General features: G+C 40.4%; 1 protein-coding gene and 1 long non-coding RNA gene across 2 annotated transcripts in view; one reads left to right on the forward strand and one right to left on the reverse strand.

The window, feature by feature from the left end:
* Positions 1 to 17575, forward strand: LOC122459855. Its single transcript, XR_006280820.1, has 3 exons — positions 1 to 2887; positions 3984 to 3987; positions 17565 to 17575. It is a non-coding gene; the product is annotated as an uncharacterized LOC122459855 (long non-coding RNA).
* The window catches only part of SLC9A2 (solute carrier family 9 member A2), a 36723-nt gene continuing 14601 nt past the window's right edge, over positions 3615 to 25736 (reverse strand). Inside the window, exons 4-12 of the mRNA XM_038388019.1 lie at positions 18793 to 19010; positions 16041 to 16243; positions 15076 to 15165; positions 13706 to 13776; positions 12532 to 12693; positions 11585 to 11684; positions 10566 to 10697; positions 8417 to 8507; positions 3615 to 4033 (exon numbers count right to left, since the gene is read on the reverse strand). Of these exons, the coding sequence (XP_038243947.1) occupies positions 3663 to 4033; positions 8417 to 8507; positions 10566 to 10697; positions 11585 to 11684; positions 12532 to 12693; positions 13706 to 13776; positions 15076 to 15165; positions 16041 to 16243; positions 18793 to 19010 (1438 nt within the window). The 3' untranslated portion in view covers positions 3615 to 3662. The remainder of the gene's footprint in view (positions 4034 to 8416; positions 8508 to 10565; positions 10698 to 11584; positions 11685 to 12531; positions 12694 to 13705; positions 13777 to 15075; positions 15166 to 16040; positions 16244 to 18792; positions 19011 to 25736) is intronic.

Below are 25736 nucleotides of genomic sequence, written 5' to 3' on the forward strand. Positions count from 1 at the left end.
TAGCTTACGAAAGCTTATGCTCAGATAAATGTTAGTCTCTAAGGTGCCACAAGTACTCCTTTTCTTTTTGCGAAAACAGACTAACACGGCTGCTACTCTGAAACATGTTATTCCTGGCAGTATCTGCATCTGCAAGGTTTGGATTCCCCTCTGCGGAAGGTAGTTGCTGCTAAATGCTATCTTTGGAGATGCCAGCTTTCACTTAGTGGCAAATGGGATTTGATCTCTGCTTCACACGAAGACAGGGCCATCATTGGATAAAAGAGAAACAAAGATAGAAAGGGGAAAGAGTTGGAATGCAAGTTCTGAGACTGGGCGTTCAGAGCCACCATTTCCAGTGCCTAGGAAAATAAGCTTGTCATCTTGCCATTCTCACTATTGCCATCCACATGAGTCACACCTCACTGCTTTTCTTCTGCCTGGAGTCTTGTCTTGGGGGGTTTTTTGGCTTTGCAATTCACCTCTTGAAGCTTCCATGTTTAATCATTATTTCTAGTCTGTATGACTGTAAAGAGAGCTTTCTGAACTTAAGATAGCACAGCCTTGACTCAATAGGCCTGCAGGTAAGGTTGAAACAATGGCTCGAAGCAGGTGCCATGAACGCATTCAATTGGATGTTAAGTCAGAAATTATTGATCATATTTTAAATAGCAACACACAATATTTCACTGCAGAGAAATATCAAGCTAATGTTTTTATTCCATGTAGCTGAATGTTGCATACATGTGAAAGGATACTGCTATAAGCTTTCAAGTTCAACCAGATTTATTTTTTGTGTACTGTGTATATGAATTAACTCCAATCCACCATCACATCCTGCAGAATTACAACATCTTGCCTTCCAGAAAGTACTTGGTGAATTGAGTGATAATATTTTAAAATTTTCATTATAACCAGATGGCTAATTTCCCCCAGCCCTTCATTTCAGTCTCCAATCTTTGAAATATGCCCCCACTACTTAACCTTACAGAACTCAGGTCCCAGTTGTCTCTGAACTAGACCAAGGATTTAATGCCCCAATGTGATGTCCTGTTAGAGGATCTGTGCTAACCTGCAAGAAGTATTCTCTTTGTTAGGTAAACAAAGTGCTGATCACTGTCGCTATAGATCCCACAATATTTTTCACAAGAACAAGTATGTTAATTTCATCATCCTGGCCAAACTTCAGTTTAATTCTGTCTCCCTAAATTTCTCCCTTTGCTTCTGTGTTACAGAAATTATTCTGTCATTGCAGACTTGTTTTTCTTGAAGGGAATGAAAACCATGTCTATAGTCTATACATCATTTCCGCCAATAGATGGTGCTAGGCGACAGTCAAACATTTATTTGGCTTCTAATTTCCCAACACCCACAAACTTTCTTTGACATGGGCTAACAAAAGATAAAATCCACATTACAGGCTGCAGCTGAAGGTGCTGATTAGAAAGTCTTAAAGATAATGTTCCAATTTACTTTCTCTCTGTAGGGAAAAAGGTAGTAAGAAACATACTTCAAAATATGAGTCTGTAACTATGGTATGCGTTTACTTACTGCTTTTCATTCATAGATCTCAAAATGCATTTAAAAATAAGCATCATCCTGTTTTATAAATTAAGTAATTGAAGTACCAAGAGGTTAAGACCCAAGTTTCCGAAAATGGCCCCTAATTTTAGGTGCCTCAGTTTTTGGGTGTGCAATTTAAACACTTGGGGCTGTCTTTTTGGTCACACTGAGTACCCACTACTCCAGGTGAAGTCAGTGGAACATGCAGGTTCTCAGGAGTTGTGAGAAATCAGGGGCCACTTTTGGAAATCTGACCTAAGTGACTTGCTCAGTTAAAAGTCGCTGATTTAGTCCTTATCAGCAAGGGAAAGAGAGAGTGAGTAAACCAAACTAACCTTCTACATGCATAATGTTATCTTTTTTTAAAGACACAATTCAAACTTAATGCAAACCCCCAAATCAGAACAATCTCATGATGGGGAAAATTTGGACCCGGATTCAAATGTGAAAATTCCAGCACAGGCTCATTTCTAATTCGGATATGACGAAAGTGGGGGAGTATATGCTGATCATTCAAATAAATGTAAAAGGAAAAAAACCCAAGATGCTGTTGAAAAATGAATTCAAAATTATTTGTATAAATTAACATTGTAGCATCTCCTCATTCCATCATAAGCCAAAGAGAAAAAGATGGTCATGCACACGTGCCTGATTCCCACAATAACTAAACATGGCCACGGTTCTTTTTGCAAAAATCAACATCTCACAGTAGAGAAATTATCTTGACGTGGGCCTTTGACTTAGACTTTAAAAAGATCATCTTTCCATCTGCACACAATTCAGAATTTGCATTTGACAGACACGAGAACTCCGCATAACCTGAACAGTAGAAAAGGATTACAGTAACTGCAGCAAAATTTAGGAAAGTTTGAGCCATCCAAAAAAACCGAAAAAACAACCCTCAAACATAAATAAAACTAAAATGCCCTGCTCTAAACTGAGATGAGAAAGACATGGGTGTTTTAGCAGCAGTAATAGTAGTAATTTATTTTATGGTAGTGTCTAATGACTCCGAGGCCCCATTGTGCAACATGCTGTACAAACAAAAACAAGAGATTGTTCCTGTCCCACAGAGTTTACAATCTAGAAAAAGACAAAACAGACAAAGGAAGGACTAATATCCCCATTTTACTGAGGGGATACAATGAGACCAAATGAGCCACCCAAAGTCATAAGCAGAGCTGAGAACTGGACCCAGATTTCCTGAATCCAACGCCAGGCCTCACCGTGACACCATCCGCCCTCAGCGTATGATGAGTGTTATAACAATTCTGCTGCATTTCCACAGCAGCCAAAACCTGAGACAGAGGAGGCAACAACTCCTCTGAGGGCCCAATCCTGATAGGTGCTGAGTGCTATCTACTCCCATTGAGATGAATGAAAGTTGAGGGCATTCATTGCACTGAAGGTGCTCATATGCTGGGGGGAAAATGCTTATATGCTGGGGGAAAAATGCTGATAGGATTACTCTGGAGCTAGTGTCCTTCACCTATCTTTACCGCCCATTTCCCATGAACTGAATGTATTTCAGAATCTGCTTCTGTAGCTAGGTCTTCCTTTTCTGACCCTGTTCCAGCCTTCACAATCCCTAACCGCATCCTGCTATCCTGGCCATGCTAACAATAATCTGCAGTGATTAATGTATTTGTCTTGCAAGGTTTATGGGACAGGGGCATAGTGCAATTTTCAGTGCTATTCACATTAAAAATCTGATCTAGACAAGTAAAATTCAATCATAAATAACATCTTAAATGTACTAGAATATTTTTAAAAGTTCTCTTCATTATATGAGTTTTTAAAACATTTTTAGTTGGATAATTAAATATCAAACTTGGGTTATTTGGTTCCAGAGCTGATGGTGTAATAAAAGGCACATTTTCCCCTTAGTAGTAAAAAGAACATAATTGTCAGAGCATTGCTAAAAGTTATTCATAAAAGATGTTTTCTTTTGCATCTTGGGTTTAGTATTTGCTGTAGTATTTAATCCAGTTAATTATATGGGCATGCAATCCAAAGGATCCACGCCAAGTTTTTAAAATAGATCCGATTGTCCAGTCAGATGGTTTAGAATACTAATTTAAATCTGTAGTTTATTATTGATAGTTCTACTTCAGCTGTTTTCAGTATGGCTGATTTGGAGATTTATTTTTATGCCTTTCAGCTTCTGATGACCACCTGACTATTCGCGGTGGTGGCATTGGTCTTGTTGATCTAACATCTTCATTCAAATTTTCTTCACTCACTGTTCCAAATCTTGGTCTCGATAGCAGTGGTTGCCTGAACCCTCTGGATGCTCGAGCTTCATTGTCCGTTTCTCTGCGATCTACCCTTCCATCCTGGTCTCCATTAACTTCATTTCTCCACTCCATTCTAAATTGCTGCAGTGGCTGCTGCTGGCTCTGGTCTTGCAAAATTTTTTGTGCTCTGGGTTTTAAATTGAGCACTGTGGTAGGAAGCTCCAATTCAGAGTCACTGCTGTCAGCACCCCCTACTGTTAATTTAAAACAAAATTGAAATGTTAGTTGAAGAATATCACTGGCTATACAGTGCTGTAAAACAAAATAACTGAGCCATGCACAGTATCAACCACAAGAAATAAAAATGCTTATCTGTATTTTGAAATTCACAGCCATTTTGCCTGTTTTCCCAGAAATTTGCACAGATAGAATTTTGCACTTGTGCTCAGTTGGCTGAATTTTTCACAGGCTTTTGTGACATTTCCAGTTGTTCTAGACAGCAGTCCCATCTGCTCCCTTCCACTTACATGAGGGAAAGGGAATGCAGACATGTGAATGGGGCTCCAAGGGCACGTGGGGTCGCAGGGCTTGGACCATAGGGCTAAATATTGCAGCGTAGACATTCAGGCTCAGACTGGAGCCTAAGTTCTGAAACTTGTGATGGGGGTGGGTATCAGAGCCCAACTGACCCAGGCCCTTAGACTCAGTGACCCGGATTTTTTATTGCAGTGTAGATGCATCCATAGGCTACATCTACACTTCGAGCCGGAGGTGTAATTCCCAACTCGGGGAGACATACCTACACTAGCTTTGATTGAGCTAATGCACTAAAAATAGTGTCGCTGCCACAGTGTGAGCAGTGGGATGAGCTAGCTCCCCCGGTATAATCCCATCTGAAATACTAGGCATGTACTTGGACAACTAGCCCCTCCCATGGCGTCATGGCTAGATTTCTATTTTTAGCACACTAGCTAGCTTGGACGGTATGTCTCCTCAAGCTGGAATTTATATCTCCAGCTCAAAGTGTAGCAGTGTCCATACTGGGAAAGTGTCAGATCTGGTGTATTTACTCCCTCCCCAGCCCTGAAGAACTCCCACTGGGAATGTTCCACAGATATTGCTTTGGTAGGGTTTGTATGGGTGGATGAGCTGCTCTTTGCGATGTTTTGCTCTCTCTGTGCAGCCGTTATTACAGTGGGCATCCTTGCCTAAGTAAATAGTACTCAAATCACTATTAAGTCAGCCTCTGTGCATGCACACTTCTCCCTGAAGGACCTGCATGGCCCAGGGTGGACGAAGTCCAGAGAAGCAGCATGAAGGGACCAACCCTCCACCAGACAAAGGATCTTCCCTGGGGATCTGTGGAGGTGGTAGTTCATGTCTCCTCCTCTCTACGCCACCAGAAGGGACAATGTCAAGGAAATACCATGCAGTAAATCTTACAGTTTCCAATCCCTCAAACCCCTTCTCATTGGTCTCCCCAGGGAAGAGTACAAATTGTCTCAATGAAAGCTGTGGTAATCTGTCAACAAATAATCTTAAATGGTCACTGTCTGGTAGTTTAAGTTGATAATATTCCTGAAGATAGATAGATATAGATCAAAATGATTTTCCATTTAGCAGCATTCCTTTAAATTTCTTAATATTTTCCTCAATATTTGCATACTTTCCATAATTTTAATACTTCCATATTTTATAGCATTTACTATTTACAAATGAATTGTGGTATTTCCTATACTTAAGTCAGTTATGGTGCTTTAAAACTATTTTTAATAGTATTTAAGAGGAGTACATTGTGGGACTGTCATAGGAATGGTTCGCATTAGTACTCTTCACAGCATTTCTCTTGGACAAAGGAGGAAGAGGTCAATAAAATACATCCTCATATAATTGTCCATCCATGCACATAATTTCACAGAAAGAAAACCTTCCTCCATCTCTGGTGGCAGGCTTATTTCTTTTTTTTCTAAATGTGTCAAATTATATATTTTTTGACAATTGAATAATCTTGAGGCACATTTCCTTTTCAATATTTAATTCTAGGTGACAGTGGATGACCTCTGTAGACAGAGCTACAGAATAAAAGGCATCACTACACTCCAGGAGAGCAAAGACATAATTACCAACTTGCAAGGACAAGGTCCATCGCTAAACTTGTGGGGGGGTCATACTCCACTAATTACGGTGGGCAGTATGGTCTGGAAATGTCACTGAATCTAATTGTAGGTTTCAGAGTAGCAGCCATGTTAGTCTGTATCCATAAAAAGAAAAGAAGTACTTGTGGCACCTTAGAGACATGCTCTAATAAATTTGTTAGTCTCTAAAGTGCCACAAGTACTCCTTTTCTTTTTAATCTAAATGTATTGCATCTTTCCAGGGGTAGCTCTTGATTGTTACTTTACATGGAAGAGAATCAGACGGAGCTCATTCTATCTACTTATAAATTATAATAAAAATAATATAGAGGGCAAGCCAGAGATGTTCCATTGAAACCATTTTTCTATGGAAAACTCAGATTTCAACAAAACGAAATTTTTCACAAAGGCTGTCTACTTTCCATGGAATATTAAAAAAATTTTGGTGAGAAACCAAATGCCTAAACACTGGTTTGGCAAACACTGAGAAATACACTACAACGTCCAGAAAGACATATCACCCAGAGGGAGTCAAATTCATTCACTGACCAGTGTTCTGGGCCAGCTGCCATAATAACACTCAGCTTGTTAATAGTGCTTCATTTATAGCACAAAAAGCACTTTACAAAAGAGAGTAAGTAGTATCCCCATTTTGCAGATTGAGAAACTGAGGCACAGAAAGACACATTGATGTGCCCAAAGTCAGTGGCAAAGTTGGGAATAGACTGTGAGTGTCCTAACTCCTGCCAGATGTTCAATGACCTAGCCACTGGTTATGGCTACTGTTCACCTGGTTTGGACTAGGTGTTCTCTTTGGACAATAGTCTGTGGATCTAAGATTTCATTATTTCCAATGCCTGTGACAATGACTCTTATCTGCCATGTATGGGTTGTAATGCAGACAAGATATTCATTTTTAGCATCCAAGTTTTGGGTGAAAGGAGAAGCAGGCCAGATGTTAGCATCTAACACCATGGAAATCTTTAAAGGGGATAATCCCTATGGTGAACATATAAACAGAGAAAGTCTATAGACATTGAAACACAACAGGAGCCCAATCCTGCAAACCTTCACTCACAGAATTAGGCTTGACTCATATGTGCCTGTTCCCACTGAACTAAATCATAATCTCTTACTGACTTCAGTGGTACAGAACTGCTACCATGCAAAATCTCACTGACTTTTAGGGGAGTAGTTATGTAAGGACTACTCTCATGGGTAAGGGTTTGCAGGATTGGGCCTTAAATGCAGATATCCCTTGGCATTAAGAAAAAGGGAATCATGGGGAAAAGGTGTTTGTATTTTGAAGACATGTGAATCAAGGCCTAAATATTTTGCTTTTCAAATCTTTGTTGCGCTGATTTACTTATTTGTGTTGTTTCTTCTGACTCCCTTTTCAAATGATGTGACCACGTTTATCTTACTCTCACCCACAGAATACAGAGAGTGGAATCCTGGGCTCATTGCAGTCAATGGCAGAACTCCCACTGGCTTCCACAGGGCCAGGATTTCACCCACAGGGTCCAGGCTCTTGTTCTCACCATTCCCCCCTAGCTTGCCCCCAATTAAATATATTCTGCCACCACCAAACTTTATTGGAGCAAAAAAGCCACTTCTAATTAATTCAGCTAATTATCAATAACTTATTTCATCTTAATTTTTAATTAGCACTAGCATGTCTTAATAGCCCCATAAGAGCAGTATTTGTAATGGCAAAGTAACACAGTACCATCTTAGGCAGTGGTCCCCAAATCGTGGGGCACGCCCCACCTAGACTGGCACGGAGGAACATTCGGGGGGGGCATGCAGCGGGCCAGCTTCCACAGGGGTCAGGAAGGGAGTGCCATCCAGCCCCACGCTGCTCCCAGCCCAACTCCGCCCTCAGCCACAGCTCCACTCCACGCCCAGCTTTGCCCTTATTCCTTCTCCACCCCCAGGCCAGCCCCTCCCCCATCCCCAGTTCAGCCCCCAGCACCACCTTCAGCCCAAGCTCCTCTGCTGAGACTGCAGTACTCCTCTGCAATAATGGGGGCTTGGTGTGAACAGATTCCATTCCTGGTAAGGGGGTTGCGGGCACTGTTCCTTCTAAGCTTCAAAAATTTGCACAGAAGAAAATTTTTGCACACATGGCCTGTCAAAAATTAGAGGGAACATTGGTGGGGGGGGAGGAGAAGTGACAGGAAAAATATGGGCATAACTGCTCTAAAGTGACATTACAAAAATACTTCCTTTTCAGCTGAATAGTGCAGAGGTCTGAAAAACAACTGAAGAAGTTACTGAATCTGGAGTTTAGGAGCAAGGATATGGGCACAATCCAGCAAACCCTCACTCAAGCAAGTAGTCCTTACTCATGTGAGTAATCACATTGATGTGAATGCAATGGCTTGCACGTATAAGGATTACTCATATGGGTAAATGTGGCCCTATCTGTGGAGTCTGTCCATCCCAAATATGCAATATAGTAGGCCGTGCTGCCTTTGGTATCAGAACATGTTGCATTACCTCTAAAAGATGTTTTATTCCTTATTCGTAATTTCTCTGGCAGTTTAGCGTCTTTAGGCAGGGACAGAAACCGTGTTGTTTTGGAGAGAGCCTGTATAAATAAATGCAGGAAGTGTTAAATTATAGTAGAGTGAAATATCATATAATGAACACCAGAAACACAAGCGAGATGTCTGAAAGAGTTTGTCTACCTTAGGAAAAGAGCTGAAGATTAGGTTGAGGTTAGCAAACACATGATAGTTAATCACGATCTTTTCCCACCACCGACCCGGGTTAATCTTTTGCCTCAGTTTAGCTGGCTGAGGCCTGCCCTACCCAATGGGAAGCCTAAGGTTAATGTCAGCCGGCTAAACCGAAATAAAATATATTAATATGCATCTATACTAGAGAAAAGGTCTGGATAGGTCAGAGTTAGTTACATGTTCATTAACCCCAACCTTTCCTGGACCACTTTTGCTAATGTAGGAAAACCCAAAGTCTTTCTGTACACAATCCCTGTTTAGAACTTTATTACTCATTTATTAAAATTAGCTCAAAGTTGAAAGTTGGCTTACAAACTCTAAGAGCAGGAATAAATCGAGACCCTGATCCTGTAATCACCTATATATCTGAGTAACTTGATACATGTGAGTAATCCCAGTGAGGTTATGGGGCAACTCATTGCATTGAGTTAAACACATGTAAGTGTTTGCAAGAGCAGAGCCTAACGACCTAGCTCCTGCAAGGCGCTGAGCCATTAAAATCAGTGTTGAAGACAGTCAGCAACTGGTGGTAGGTAGCTTACTGCATAGGACTCTTAATTTTTTATCTGCAATTTCTCAAGTGAATCCAGTTTGTTAATCACTGTCAAGAGATTTTTTTATATAACTTTTAAAATCTGCCCTCTTTCCCTGTCTACCCATCCCACTCATTGTGTAGCCAAAAGAAACTTGAAATTGAAATCTATTTCCTATCAGACATTTGTCCTCTGGATACTGCAGTGCTACGCATGAGCACTGAGCTGAAGGCATATTGGTTAAGTAAAAAAAAAAGAAAAAATCCAGCATTATTTAAGAAAAATTATTTTAAAAATTACTGTCTGTGCATTTTGACAATCTGACTCGGACCTCCTGTTCCTTTTCCTGCCCACAACATTTCTTTGTCCTGTATTTCTCTCTGGCATCCCTGGATAGTAAATCAGTTATTTGCTTGACCAAGGCAATGTGTAGCCATGGCTGCAGTGACAGAAAAATATTGTGATTCCAGAACAAGATTCAGTAATACACTAAATGCCATGGTAGCCTCAATAATGATGATAACCAAGTACAGTGATTCTTGCACATGTCACTCTGATCTCAGCTGTAACATTGAGTACAGTAATTACCAAGTAACCATGGAATGCAACAATAAATATTCAAAGAATAGTTAATTATCCATTCTCCTAAAGTGGGTAGATGGATTGATTTCAAAGCAGCTGCCAGTGTGGCCTCTACTGGAAGACCCTTCCCCCTCGTCTTTCAGATATGACCTGAAGTTTGTGATTATTTCAGTACAGGTTGACTCAGCCCTTCGCATCATTTGAAGCAGAATAAATTGCATACCATGCAATTTACTTGGTGGGGAAAGGGGTCCTTTATGTGCCTCCTCAAAGCTGGAGATTTTATATGCCCTCTGTGGATATTGCAGAACGCCTGGCACTTTTCAAATGAGGGGGTTGGTCTGGTGAGCTTGGTCAAAATTTCTCCTCTTTACATTGTTGCGGAGCATCTTATGGACAGATTTTCTGCCTCAGTGCCACTGTCTATCTCAGCCAAGCAGGCTCTATTAACATACAGCTGCACCTTCTTACTGTGTGTCTGTAGTGCTGTGTGTGGAGTTTGTGAAGTTCTTTTTGTGGACATTTTGGATAACAATAGAACCTCACCCTACAACATGTTCCACCCAGATACAACTGCATGGAGTTCTGTGGAGATAAATGGGGCTTCACACAAGCTCCAGGGCTCGTGCACAGAACAAGGTGCAAGATCAGAGCCTAAGTGTCAGTATTACAAAGGACTGATTTTTACATGTTCCCTTGCACATTCAAGTTTTCCTGTGTTTCAGGGGGACATTTTGCATGATACTTAGCTATGACGAGTTCTTTTCTACAAACATACTAAAATGCAAATACCGGTTTGTCCCTAGACAGGCTGCAGGTTTTCTTTACACTCTCCCTCAGGCTGTGCCGGCGACGAATAAGAATTTCTTTGGCCTGTTTTTCACTTGCATCTGCAGCCAGGCTGTGTCTGTTATATGACATTGTCTGAAAAATAAAGGCAGTGGTAAGCACAATGGCAAATGCACTGAAGATTTACAAGCAGCATAAAGTGCACTCTTTGCTTTAATATTCTATTAAGCGTCACAAATATCTTGCAAACCAAATCACACTAAACATTGATCAAGAACAATCTGAGTAATTAGGTCAATGTTTCTTTAGTCATCTGTTCTGCAGGCGTTCTGTTCGGCACGTGCCTTTGTTAAATCTGCCAATATTTATCATGAAAAAGAATTGGGGGGAAATGGCTTAATACAGTGTTTATGCCAGGTTCACACTAGCTCATTCAATGTGTCAATAGAGGACACTCGTTTGAAGATGATATGATTAGCCACCAAAGGGAGAGAATATTTTCAGCTCCAGCCAGCTCCTCATTTGAACACCTTCCAAAAACATAGACACACAAGCCATTTTAGCCACAGGAGGGTGTAAGTACAGTGTCCTTTTTTCTTTTAGTTCGCGACTTTCTCAGCTCATCAATTCGTACTCTCAATAGAAACAACCACACAACCACTGAAAATGAGCAGAGCAATCTCACATCAAGAGCTGACCAAAACACTGGCATGACAGAACTGGGACAAAACTGGAGTTTGGTTTCATGGGGCTGTGTGCACATGACCCTTCAAAAGTAAAGTAAATAAGCTGGATGTAATGTAACAATAATATTTAGCAGCCATACAAAGGTATAAACACCAGTAAAGCCCATATGGCTTATTGTGAACATAAAAGAGACAGATCCTCAACTGGAATAAATCCAAATGGAGTTCCACTGATTTTCACCCAGCTGAGAATCTGGTCTGAGAATAGATTTTACAGATAACCTTTACATTCAAAACTGATGTGGGACATTCTATTAAGTATAACTTCACCCTTACTCGATGTCGTATTTGATAGAGATTCTTTGTTAATATTTCTCGCATATTATCCATTTCAGCAGGGGAAAGTGGCCTTACTTTATCTTCCAACAGATAGTCACTGTTGCAAAGTAGAAAAAAAAAGGGAGAGAGAGAGAGAGAGAAAAATGCTTAATACCTGATCATACAAATTAAAATTACCAATTTTCTTCCTTAGAGATAAAAACAACATTTTACATGGGGGGATTTTTTTTTTACAAGATGAAGGGTGTAATGCTGACTCAAAACTCAAAGCTCAAAACTCACCCAAAAATGTCATGCTCTCTCAAAATTCTATACAAGTTGGATTAAACTACAGATTTGATTGAGGTACTTTTCAAAGTGCCCCTGAAACCTCCTTTCCAGCTGCTGTACCCAGGGCTGGCCCTAGACTAAATGGACCCCCCCCACACACACACACACACATTCCCAATTTGTTAAACTTTTGAATAACTTACAACAACCTGAGCCCAGCGCCCCCAAGCCCAGCACCCCGGGTGGTCGCCTGCCCCTAAATCCGGCCATGGCTGTACCAGCTGCTTTCAGAAGACCAGGCACTGTGCCAGAAGTTAGACTCAGCTCCCTGTGGGAATGTGCTGCACTCTGGGATACTTGTGCTATCAGGGTCTCTAACCTGGAAGAGCAAAGGTCACCTTCAGTCTCTGTGGGCTGAAGATGAAACTGAGCAACAATGAATCCCTTCACTTCTCTTAGTGGGGCAGTGCCCATGCGACCCCAAAGCTACAGCCATCACTCTCGCTGATGGTATTCATTTCAGATTCATTGTGGGGAAAATGGTAATTGCATAGTCAATGTCAGGCAACACTAGGATACCAACCTTAAAGAAGAGATGATCCCTGTACACAAATGGTGTAGTATAATAAACCCACACACCTACATGGAGGTTTAGCCACACTGGCTTTACTCACTTGAGAGAATCTGAGGATGGGACTGTACTTATCATCCCACTTTCTGCCATCTCAATGGCGTGTTTGATTTCCAGCTTCTTGTACAGGGAAACAATGCTCGATTTGGGCTGGTTCTCCCGGATTAGAAGTCTCCGCAGGAACTTATTGTCAAATTTTTTAAACCTGTGGGGGAGGCAAACCAACCCAACTAGTTAGTTTCTGTTACAAATAGTTCGGGAAAGCAAATATTCCACAGTTGCAGTGATGGGGATGGAGGTTACTCCCTACAGGATGGATTTCTGGCATGTTTATCAAATATCATTGAATGAGGTAATCAAAGATCAAGTAAATCTTTCTTTTTGCTGGGACAGGTCTGTATTTGGGCTCATACAATTATCCTCTAACAGTGACCTTTAGCTTTTAATTGTGTTGGCTTATTGACAATTATTATTTTTAATTAGCCATTTGCCTAAAAGACAAAGGGAGTGGTAAATATTACTGTAATAGCGACAAAAAGGCCTTGGCTTGAACTCACTGCCTTTCATGCTCTGAACTTTTAATGGCCCCCTGAAAAAGAACATTCAAATTTGTTAGAAGTTCTCGCCTCTAGTGCAGCAATTGGATGCTTACTGAACCACTATTGATCCTCCTTCTCCTTACTAAGTTTGAAATAAAACCATCAAGAACCAGACAACAGACAATCTGCTGTTCAGATATTCAACTCTTTCAGGCACCTCAAAGTCAACTAGTTTCTGAGTCTTCCTGTGATAAGAGTCAAAGGATTCTGATTGGTTTCCACCAAGCAAGGAGCTAACCTTGTGCTTCAACATTACAAACAGGCTGGAATAGCAAAGCAGGCTGGACACTACAGGTTTACAGAAACTCTCAAAAGCCATACAGAAAACATTGCAAAAACAACCAGAATAGTTTGAGGTGATGGAATTCCATAGCTGTGGGTCAGAGGTCTGGGTTTTTTACCCAGCCTTAGGTTTTTGTTCTGTTTTCTTGTAGTTTTGTAAAACTATTTTGTCTCACTGTGTAACCCACACATGCTAAAACCAAAGCAAACAGGAGTAAAACCCTGAGGCATCAATCTGCTGTCTGACTGGCTGTTTTTGCGGTTGGTGGGCCAGCTCATCCACTCAGCCAACTTAGTCTCCCTTCTACAGTGAAGAGTTTTAAATAACATTCTTACTTATCTTTCCAAAAGTTGTGACCCCAGTGTCCGCACACATCTTCAATTCCAGTCTTCACATGATCAAAGAACTAAAGGCAAAAATACAGATTCATTATGAATTCCCACAGACATCATTTAGCTTGCTCTTAGATATGACATTTTAACAATAGCTTAGTTAAATCACTAAAGTCTTGTCTATATTAGAAAAGTTGCACCAGTTTAACTCAATCAATTCAAAAGTCAATCGAGTTAAAACAGTGCAAATCTGTAAAGTAGAATCATAGAACCACAGGGTTAGAAGGGACTGCAAGGGTTAATTAGATGCACTTAAACCAGCTTAATCTGTGTTGAAATTGCTTTAGGTTGACTGGAAGGATTGTCGAGTGATTCAGGCACTAGCCTAGGACTCAAGAGACCTGGCTTCAATGTGCTACTCCACCACCAACTTCCTGTGTGACCTTGGGGCAAGTCACTTAGGGTACATCTACATTGCATCTAGAAACAAGCCTCACAGCCTAGGTGCACAGATTTTTGTTAGCGGGATTCATGCTAGCGTGTATAAAAATAACTGTATAGCCGTTGCTTTGATGTTGTAACTTGGGCTCTCAAACTGGGGTGTGTGGGAGAGGCTTAAGAGCCTGAGCTCCAGCCCGAGCAGCAAAGTCTACACAGCTATTTTTAGTATACTAATGTGATCCTCGCTAACACAGGTCTGTGGACTTGGCTCGGAGGCTCGCTCCTAGATGCAGTGTAGACATATCATCAGGCTTAGGCCCTTAAAAGCATTTAAGCTCCTAAATTCCACTGAAATCAACTGGAGTTAGGTGCCCAAACACCTTTGAGGATCTGAGCCTTCATCGCTCTGTGCTTCAGTTTTCCATTTGTAAAATGGAGATAATAGCACTTCTCTACTGCTCCAAGATGTGCTGTGGGTAAATACGTTACAAATTGTGATGGAACTAGAGTGGGATTCACAAATGTATTTAGGCACCTAACTATGGGAGTACGAATCTTAGATTCAGAGAGAAATTGATGTAAAGTAGGGTTAAACGTGTTTAAGTGTATCTACATTAGGGTTTGCACTGGTTTCACTAGTTGAAGTTGATATCAGTTTAGTTAAACATGTGCCACTGTTCTAGCATAGGCAAGTCCTAAAACTGCAGCAAATTCATATATAAAGAGTAAAAGGAATGTAATTTTAGCACAGCAGATCAACGATTTAGAAAATGAACAATCCAAAGGCAAATATATATATAAAAGAAAGTTTATCTCCTTGTGGCACAGGCTCATTACAGGTCAAATCTGGTCCTACTGAAGTCAATGGGAGCTTTGCAATTGCCTTCTATAGAACCAGGATTTCACCCTATAATGCTGAAGTTATGGCATACCCGATTGTAAATTTCTTCACTGACAGCTGGCTGCTTTTTATTCGATCTTTTAACATTAAGAAACTCCACCAGTGGGCGAATTGTTATTCCCTGTACAGAAAACAGAAAAAAAAATCCTTGTTTACTCATAGACATAAAGAAATAGAGACATACATTTCAGTCATATGCCTTCTTTTTTTTCAGTCAAAACTGTGACAACCAGCCTGAGGGTCCTCGGTTCCCCAAAGACAAGTATGGTACAGTAGTTTCAAATATGAATTCACCCCTGTAATTAGCAAGTGTTTCATTTAGTCGGCAAAGTGCTCTCTCACATAACACAGTCCCCTAGCAAATCAGAAATGAAGGGAATCTCCAGACTAGGATTGATGTCCATAAAAAAAGGATGCATTCATCTGACAAATCCTCTTAGTGACATGGCACTTGCTAACGGCAACCATTTTTTTCCAGTAAAAGTTTTTCAAGAATTCCACAATGAAGAAAAACAATCAGCTTTTGAAACCAGAAGAAAATCTTTCATAATTCAAACACAGATTTGCTACATTCTCCATCAGCTATTGTTTTAGAAATTAAAATTCAGGGCTGACTAAATAGTAATATGGAAACTAATATCCAAGAGTAGGTGACAGTGAAATTTCTGGTTAGTATTTATCCTCAGTTGGTTATTTTAAGAGAAGGCACCAACTTCTGGCTTGCCCAACATGCTGTGTTGGCTTTTAACATTTACTTATGAAGGAAATGTCTTCTTTTTATTTTAATGCTATTTACACATTAACATAAGCTGTTAATAAATACCTGACACACCTTTGCTGCCTGGCTGCTGGCTACACTGCATTTTTAGGTATGGTCATGTGACAAAACCCTCTGAAAAAGGCTCATTCAGGCAGATTAAACATTTTGATTTTCTTCTCAAATGCTTCTTCACAAAACATCTGGGAAACAAAACCTGACAGGAGGACAGTTCTCACCTGAATGAAAACAGTAAAGAATATCACCACAATAGTAGAAGTAATGAACAGTTTCTTTCTGGGGATCACAGCAGCAGGAAGCAGAAATACAAGAGAAAAACAGATGGCTCCTCGGAGACCTCCATAGGCAATAATGAACTGGTCCTTGAAAGTTAGAGGAATTGTCCGGAACATGTTAATGATCTGAGTCAAAACAAAAACACCTGAGGAAAGATGAAGACAATAGTCAAAGGGAAAATTGAGGTGACATGGAAATGCTTATTTTTATGACACAGAGTTTATTTGTTTTGGGGTTTTTTAAGAAAGGAAATGTCTGTTCACCAGATTGAGAGATTTTTAATTTAAAACATTGGTAACATTTTCAAAAGTGCCTAAGAGACTTAGGAGCCCAAGTCCTATCTTCAAAAGTGATGTAAGCACTCCAGTGGCTAAGTCTCATTGAAAATCAATGGGCTTTGGCTCCTAAGGGCCAGATTTATAAAACTATTTAGGCACCTAGGTCCACCCAGTAAAATTTATATAAGCATCAAAGCTGGTTAGGTGCCTAATTCCCACTGAAAGTCTATGGGAGCTCAGTTAAACTCCTACGAGCTAGATTCGCAAAGGAACTTAGCCATAGTGGTGCTGTGTGTCACAACACCTAACTGTTAGACAACTAGAAATCACCAGCATTCACAGTCAGTTCCCCAGTCAAGCCAGCCTATGGGAGATGCTGAGGAGAGGGTTGTGTCCTAAGCCCCACCTTTCTCAAGCTTAAAGAGTTTGACACCCAAATCCACACTGGATAGAGGAACCTCCCTCTGCTTTGGATTCTCAGCTCTGAACTCCCTTGAAATTAAATTCCTATGTTGTTTTCTGCAACAATCCAGAGGGGAGAAGAAAGAGGAGCTCCCACGTAGCTTTTAGTTCAGTGGCACGATACTCACCTGGGATGTGCAAGACCCCTGTTTCAAGTCCTCCCTCCCCTTGTGGGGGAAAAGGGAATCTGCCATTTCTCAGGTGAGTACCCTAGTCACTGAGCTATGGGACATTCTGATACTGGGGTTCCCTCACTCTCCTGTTGAAGCTGTTCCATTGTTCCATATAATTAAAGAGGCACTGAAGGAGAAGGACAGGACCCTGGGTCTCCCTCATCCCTGGTGGACACTAGGTGTCCTAAACAGCAGACTATAACTGAGCAATTCTCAGCTCGTGTGCTTTCACTCTCTCTGGCCAAATGACCCTTTAATTATTTATCCACAGTGGAACAGCTTCAACAGGCGAAACTAAGCCCCACATCAGAATACCCCGTAGCCAATGGCTGGAACGTTCACCCGAGAGCCAGAGGATCCCTGTTCTAATCCCTTCTCCTCTCAGGGACAGAGGGGAGTTAAGCTGGACAACTCCCACAGCCCAGATAAGTACCCTAGCCACTGGGCTAAAGGTTATGAGGGAGCTCCTCCTCCTCTTTCTCCTCCCCCAGTTTTGTGTGAGGCCTGATCCAGTAAGCGGATTGGATTGGGCCTGCAGGAGAGTTAGGTGGAGAAGCACCTATCCTCCTCTGGTTTGTGCATTACTCCAGAGTTTAGGCATACAGACACCTAACGTGAGGCTGCAGTACACATGCGCAGAGGTGGAAACATAGGTGCCTACAGAACTTTTAATGCAAAAACTCAGGCACTGAGCAAGTTTGACACCAATAGGGTTTGGTGGCAGCTGGGGAGGGTGGGGGGCTTGTGAATCCCGGTAGGGCCTGATTCTGAGATTTAGGTGCCCAAAGAGGCAGCTAGGCACCTAACTCCCTTTGTGAATCTAGTCCTAAGTGACTAAAGCACTTTTGAAAATCCCACTAGACACTTATCTGCATCTTTAGGTGCCTAAATACCTTTGCAAACCTGGCCTTAAGTGCCTAAATAACTGTAAAAATGGGACTTAGGCACTTTCAAAAATGTTACCTGTTGTCTCCAACACACAAAGGTTCAAATCCTGGAAACAGTCACATGCTTAATTTAATCTGCATGAGTGATGAAGCCAATGGGTTATTCAAGTGACTAAAGTTAAGCATGTGCATAAATCTTTGCAGGATTGTGGCCCAGGCCAGGAGAAGCCAAAAATACTCTTTAAAGGATTTGTTTCTTTTCAACATATATAAGACACTTTCTTCTTTTCTAGTTTAAGAACCATATAACACAGTAAACAGAAATTTAACTGTGGTATCCGCCATTTTAATGCTATTGATATTTCTGATAATGACTGACTTGGATAAACATAAAAAACGTTAACTAACTCTTATTTGTTTCCTTTCTGCAGAGCTGCCAATAATTTTGAAAATTTTTCGTTCATTTTTTATTTATTTTTAAACCAATGTGTACTTTCAAATAAAATGCTTGTGACAATGATGACACTTTAGTTTCAATATGGTTATGAGATGGTATGGACTTCCACAGATTTCATGAGCACAAGACTGAGTTGAAAGTAATCTTTGGAAAGCAGACCAACTTCTTTGAAATAAAGGACACTTAAATGTAAGGAGACCACTCTGTGACCTACTGAAACTCAGCTTTATCAATCCCTAGAGTTCTGACCTGAAGTCACCTGCCAATAGTGAGGGAAGAAGTTATTAGTCTCCCATATCCAGAACAAGCAGCTATTCAGCTTTCCCCTACCCTATACAGATTAGCTATTACTTCTTACAGGTCCTGTGCCACAAAAGATGCACGTTTCACTTGTAAAGAATGCTCAAGAACAAAGTTGGATGTCAAGACTTTCTTACCCAGTGCACGCCAGATCAAACAGAAGAGAAGGGTGAAGCTAACAAAGGCCCAATTCCATTCATGGTTTTTTCCAACCATGGACACTCCCATGAAAATAAAGATCAGGGTCTCACTGACACTGCTCAGCATCTTCATGAAATACTTTATGGTTGTGTAGGACTTCTGGGAAACATTCTCCTCCACATACTTATTCATGGTCATGGCACAAGCTGTTATCCTGCAAAGTTAAAAGTTAGCATTTAGTTTATTTTTTAAACCCACTCATCTAAAGAGAACACTACTGCAATGTTCACCTAGGAAGGGCTCCCTTCGATATTGGTCGTCTCTTAAATAAAAAGCATAATTAATTCTACCAATGACCTATTTTCAATTATATATGTAGAATGTATTTATCAAGGGGTTTTTTTCACAGAGGTGTGTTTTCTAAAGAAGTATTAGTGTGGAGAACCTTTTCTCACAGGCTGATCCACACAGCCAAAATGAAATGACCTCTGCAGGATCACTCAAGATTCTAATGGTGAGCTTTCAAAACAACCCCTTCAAAGAAACACAAAGCAAGACATCACACCTGTCCTTCAGCATACGTATGTTGCCAGCATGAATGACTGAAATAGGGATGCTCATTACAATCATCCAACATTTGAGAGAGGAAGCAAAGCTTACTAAGACTAAGACATAGACAGCAAGGGCCAAGGACCTAGTAGTTTCTCCCTATTAAAGAACAGCATCCGTATTTCTCCCTTATTCCTCCATGACCTCTGATAACAAGTATTTCTATGTCCTTGTCCATGATGGTAAAAACTCAGTATAATAATCTATTTCTGTTCACGGACTGACTCTGAAACAGGGGCCTTGGGTAAAAATCTCAAAAACATCTTAACATTTCAGAGTAGCAGCCGTGTTAGTCTGTAGCCGCAAAAAGAAAAGGAGTACTTGTGGTACCTTAGAGACTAACAAATTTATTTGAGCATAAGCTTTCGTGAGCTACAGCTCACTTCATCGGATGCATGCAGTGGAAAAACTGTATGCATCCGATGAAGTGAGCTGTAGCTCAAGAAAGCTTATGCTCAAATAAATTTGTTAGCCTCTAAGGTGCCACAAGTACTCCTTTTCTTTTTTAAAAAGATCTCAGTGATTTAGGCACCTAAAGTTCCATTTTCAAAAGTAACTTAGGCACTCAGAAACCACATTTCACTGAAAGTCAATGGGACTTTGACTTTGAAGGAGTGACACTTTGATTTCTGATTTCAGTGGAAGTTAGGTTCCTAGGAGCTTTTTAAAATCCCACTAGGCACCGATCTGCATCTTTAGGCAACTAAATACCTTTAAAAGTCTGGCTGAAAGTCACTTTTGAAAATGGGACTTATGCATATAAGTCACTTAGGTAGTTTTGAAAATCTTACCCCTTGTCTACAGAAGGACTTCAGCTGCCAGGGCAAATCCCTAATAATGAGTGGCTATATTTTATTGGTACAGGATGGTTTGAATCCATGTGGTTTAATTCTAGCCTCCAAACCACAGTAACCTGCACTTGTACTAATCATGCTGCACCACTGAAAACCATGTCAACAGTAGTTTTTTGCATTGGTGTAGCTACGTCTGTGACTCAAATCCCAATGTAGAAAATACCCAATTTCTTTCATTCTATTTTTCATATGTTCTATCAGCTGGTTTATTGTATCACAGGTCAAATGTCCAATTTTTTTCTTGTGCTTTGGTATAGAAGGAGTTTGGTATAGAAACAGGTGCCCAAAAATGCAAGCTGGGTGGGGCTAGGGCTAGGCCATTACCACTTACACAGCAGATCCTCATTGTGCAATACTGACCCCGCATGCTTAATAACAATCTCTTTCCTACAATGCTGTCTTCCTGCAAGCTCACTTATTGCTAATGAAACAGAGACCAGTCAGTGCAATCTGGACCAGCCATTTGGCTCCTCTAATGTGCTTTGAGGGCTGGCTCTGTCCTTGGACAAGTTTAGGATGGAGGAGGAATAAAGCTGGTTTAGAGCTACCTTTGCATCCCCTGGCACTCATCTGAGCTGAGCATGAGTGACATTGGTGAGGATTGTGTCCAATATCTCCTCACTGTCTCCCCAGTGGTTTTATGCAGTGTTGAGTAAAACTGAAACTAGGATGTAGTCCTCTGGGTCCCTACGGAGGGACTCTTTGGAAAGAAGAGATCATCATGACAGTCCAGGACCTGTCAGAGAAGAATGGGTGAAGATCTCATTCTTCCCCCCTCAACACCTTTGGTTTAGCCTGAATGTATTGTCCATGATAATGTAGCCATTGTCTTTTGCCAGGACTCACTAAGGTTAGCCTGAGACAAATCCCAGAAGGCTATGTGAAGAAGGGTGTCTAACCAATATAACATTTCACCTTCCTGACTTTCTGATTTATTGAGAAGCTTGGCCATCACAGTGTACAAACTAAATAGAAAATGAAATGAAATGTTAGATCCTATTGATTACTTTCTTAAACTTAATTCTTATCATGATTACAGACATGTAGGAAAGCCCGGCAGCTCCAGGGTAAGTCAGCCAGTTCTGGGAACAGTTTGTTTTTGGATCCTGAGCTAATGGAGACTCTGTGTGCGGATGTCTGAAAAGAATCTGTCACCAGATTAATTTGTCCTCTGTAACTTAATGCATCTCATATTTTTAACCACTAAAATTTAAAGGGACAGCATCCTCATTTTTTATATTTTTTTTCAATACAATATTACTTTCACTTATTGAATGTCAGTAACTGACTTAATTCAGTAATGTACAGGGATTGAGCAGTGCTATAAATCTTCATTAATCTTCAGATGATGAATATGCTACAAGTAGTCAATGTGCAATTTTGCATTTGATAGCTCTTTAAATTACTTAATTCTATTTGAACAAAAAATCCTATGTGAGTTTCTTCATTTTGCAAAATGAAATTATAAGATAGCTACCAAACTTCTAAAAGGTGCAAAGTACAAATATTATTTTAATATTTTCTTTCCAATGGAGGTTAATATTGTCAGCATAACCTGCGAGTGGGAAAGCCTAGGTGTCCTCTTCATTTTGTTTTGTACTTCCTGTTCACATCCAATTTACATGTAGCTCCTGCATTCTTTGCTCTCAGATTGTTGACTGCCATTTTAAATTCAGGAAAAGAATAAAGGATTGATTACCATCAAACTGTATTTTGTCTCCCTTTGACTAATGTAAGATCATTTGCACTAACAGTGCAATTTTTGTTGTGGCTGGAATAAACTAGAACTCTGTATTAAGTCCTCAAGTTTCTTTGACGTACTAAACTTAACTGTAGTTTCAGTGCGTGTTTCTTGTAGGCTGTTCATTCATTGTTGCAAAAAAAAAGAAACACATATTAATAGTTCTGCTGTTTCACAGCCCTTATAAAAATTATAAATAGAAAATGTAGCAGTATAACTTGAGGTGGGACTAGACTGAAAAGATCAGCTCCACAGCTACTTTTTCATGGTTTGATTAAGGCCCAGCTCTAATTACAGCATAATACATTTCCTCACCTTCAGAAGAGAACACTCCAATCACAACTATCTAGGAGATGATTAATCCATTACAACCAACTATTTTTGATGAGTCATCTGGCCAGGAGTTATAAATGGCTGTTTCAAGAATCACTTTTCCCCATGACAAGTATGTTGCATGGGATATTTTGGTTAAAAGGAAAAGGCATTAACTCCTTTTTTTCCTTTTCTCCTCTGACTGCAATCAATTTCACAGCTGCACACAGGTGAGGAGACAGGGTCAATAGATATTATTTATTTGATAATGCTGCATTTTCCTTTCCAGTAATTTACCAGTGCCACAACTTTAATGTGTCAGTTTCAGTGTTTCTTCCATTCAAGTTTCAGAGTAGCAGCTGTGTTAGTCTGTATCCTCAAAAAGAACAGGAGTACTTGTGGCACCTTAGAGACTAACAAATGTATTAGAGCATAAGCTTTTGTGGGCTATAGCCCACTTCATTGGATGCATAGAATGGAACATATAGTAAGAAGATAGATAGATATACACACATACAGAGAAGGTGGAAGTTGCCATACAAACTGTAAGAGGCTAATTAATTAAGATGAGCTATTATCAGCAGGAGGAAAAAAACCTATGTTCCATTCAATGCATCCGATGAAGTGGGCTGTAGCGCACGAAAGCTTATGCTCTAATACATTTGTTAGTCTCGAAGGTGCCACAAGTATTCCTGTTCTTCTTCCATTCAGTAAATGGAGACTGGATTTTAGAAGTTCAGGGCTAAGTGTCTGTGATATATGAAAACCTACAGCTGGGGGGTGGGGAGAAGAATTTCTTTGAAAATAATCTGAAATTAATCTTTGAAACAGCATGTTTTAAATTAAATGTACACAGCCTTCCATCTGCATTGGTACAGTGATTCAAACTGTTCAATCATTTCTGGCACCTGCAGCTATCATGTATGCTTCAGACATGTCAACAACCTTTTCCCACAGTGTAAGGATCCAAGACTTCTACCTGGATGACAGATAAACACCACTTTCAACCTCATTTTCAAAACAGAGAATACTCTGATTTTCTAAATAATACACTATAGTACTGTTTTGATATTTCATAACTTCTGTCTAAACAGACACTAGACAAAAGTGGCCGGGTTTAAAGTCTTCTACAAAGTCTTCTTCAAGTTGCAATGGGGGAGGTTTAGATTGGATATTAGGAAAAACTTTTTCACTAAGAGGGTGGTGAAACACTGGAATGCGTTACCTAGGGAGGTGGTAGAATCTCCTTCCTTAGAGGTTTTTAAGGTCAGGCTTGACAAAGCCCTGGCTAGGATGATTTAACTGGGACTTGGTCCTGCTTTGAGCAGGGGGTTGGACTAGATGACCTTCTGGGGTCCCTTCCAACCCTGATATTCTATGATTCTATGAAATGATGAGAGGTCTGGCAGCACCGTCTTCTCCAAGTACTGCACTGCAGTGTCAGAACTCACTGGGAGCCCAAGTCCTGCTGTGGGACTGAACCCACACCTTCTAATCTTTGCTGTTCAAGATGACTAAACAGATGACAGAGGAAAACCTAGACCTGCCATTGCATTTTTTATTTCAATGCCATACACCATATGCTTTTTGTGCTTTATTAAATTAAGAGGTAGAATATGCTTTTGCCCTCTGCCCAGTGTATGGGGCAATGCATAAATGCACTGCCCCCAGAGACCCTCCATCCATATGCTCAAGGGGGAGAGAGGAAGAATAGATGCACAGTGTCTGATTACCCTATCCACAACCAGAAGGCCCAAGTAGACACCACAGAAGAATAAAGGGGGAAGGGAGCTTGCTCCCCAAATGGACCCACAGGTCAGGCTATGAATGATCGTTATTAATCTATTCCAGAAATGACTGAGCACAGTATTGTGGATATGGCATGTTATGGCATGGAGTAATATATTCAACAATATGAAACAAGTTCAGAGTAAAAACACATTCAAGATACATTTGATGATAAATATATTGTGATCTCATAGTTGGAACAGTAATAATACTACCTACCACTTCCTCCATCTTTCAGACCCATGCAGGGACCAATCACATGCTGACACTAAGGCTGTCATAGTAATGAATATTTATCGATACAGCTGTATACTTTCAGTATTATTCTGTCCCCATGTGCTTATTCCATTTATACATTAGGAGACATGCACTGTAATTAGTTTTATATTAGGCTCACAATGTCCAGTTCAGCATTTTCATGCAAACTATTATGACTTTTTTATATAATGCTTTACTCCCCTTTTTGATATGAAAGCCCTTTAAGTACATACTGTCGATGACATTTGACTAAGAACAGAAGGAAACTGGAAACCACACAAATGCTATGAATAGCAACCAGTGGAAGAGATGGGTCATTTCAGAACTAGGTCAAATTGGATTTGTATACTACTTTATTTCGGTTCATATCTGAGAAAGAAACACAGGCACCCTTCAGTTCCTTATGTCCATTAGCATGCCTCCCGCTGCTTTCTCTTCTTCTTTTTGAGGATGGGGAGAATATTTCTTTGTTTATAGTACTTAAATAATTAGGGTTGTTTTCCCCCACTTAATTGCTTCTTGGCCCTGGAAAAACTTAAATTACCACACCAGTGATAAATAAACAATTCTGTCTTCAATCAGATACTAGAAAAGGTTCTAAAAACAACAACAATTTCACCAAGTATTAGAGATACTAAGTAGTAACTTTTAAGTTTTATAAAATGTTATCGCTTCTAAAACCTGACTGCCTCATGGTTGTCACTAGAACAATGCAATACTTAAGTGAAAGAAGATTGTTCTTTACACAATATTGCTTGGAATTACAATAAACTGTTTTAATTTATTTGATGTCATGATGGTCTTTTCTAAAACTGAGGTCATTACAGGGCATTTTATGCAGTACAGAGAGGGTGACTTAGCTCTTCCTAGTGAAGTGCTATAGGGGTATACAACAATATTTTTATCTGTCAGAAATAACAGAAAATACTATTTTATATGTAATTACACCCCCACCCCCCAAGGGCTAGACTCACAAAATGACTTAGGAGCCTAACTGCCACTAGAGGTGCCTAAATTCAAGAAACAGGCCCGCTGGGATTCACAAAGCCCCTACTCAGCTGCCTCCAAGCCCTGTAGGCATTTAAACAAGCTGAGCACCTAATTTTTTGCAGTAAAAGTTCCCTAGGTGCCTATGTTTCTGCATGTGCACTGCAGCCCCATGCCAGGTATCTAGACACATAAACCACAGAGCAATTCATGAACTGGGGAAAGGTATGCATTCTTGCACCTGACTTGCCTATGCAGCCAAATTCAATAATCACACTCAGAGTTCCTCTACTGGGGGACAAGCCTTATAGACAAGCTTATACAAAACAGCTGGGGGCGGCGGGAGAAGGAGGATGACCATCTCTCTCATAACTTATAGCAGCAGTTAGGA

This window comes from Dermochelys coriacea, chromosome 1 (genome assembly GCF_009764565.3).
Source record: "Dermochelys coriacea isolate rDerCor1 chromosome 1, rDerCor1.pri.v4, whole genome shotgun sequence".
Classification (NCBI taxonomy): domain Eukaryota; kingdom Metazoa; phylum Chordata; order Testudines; family Dermochelyidae; genus Dermochelys; species Dermochelys coriacea.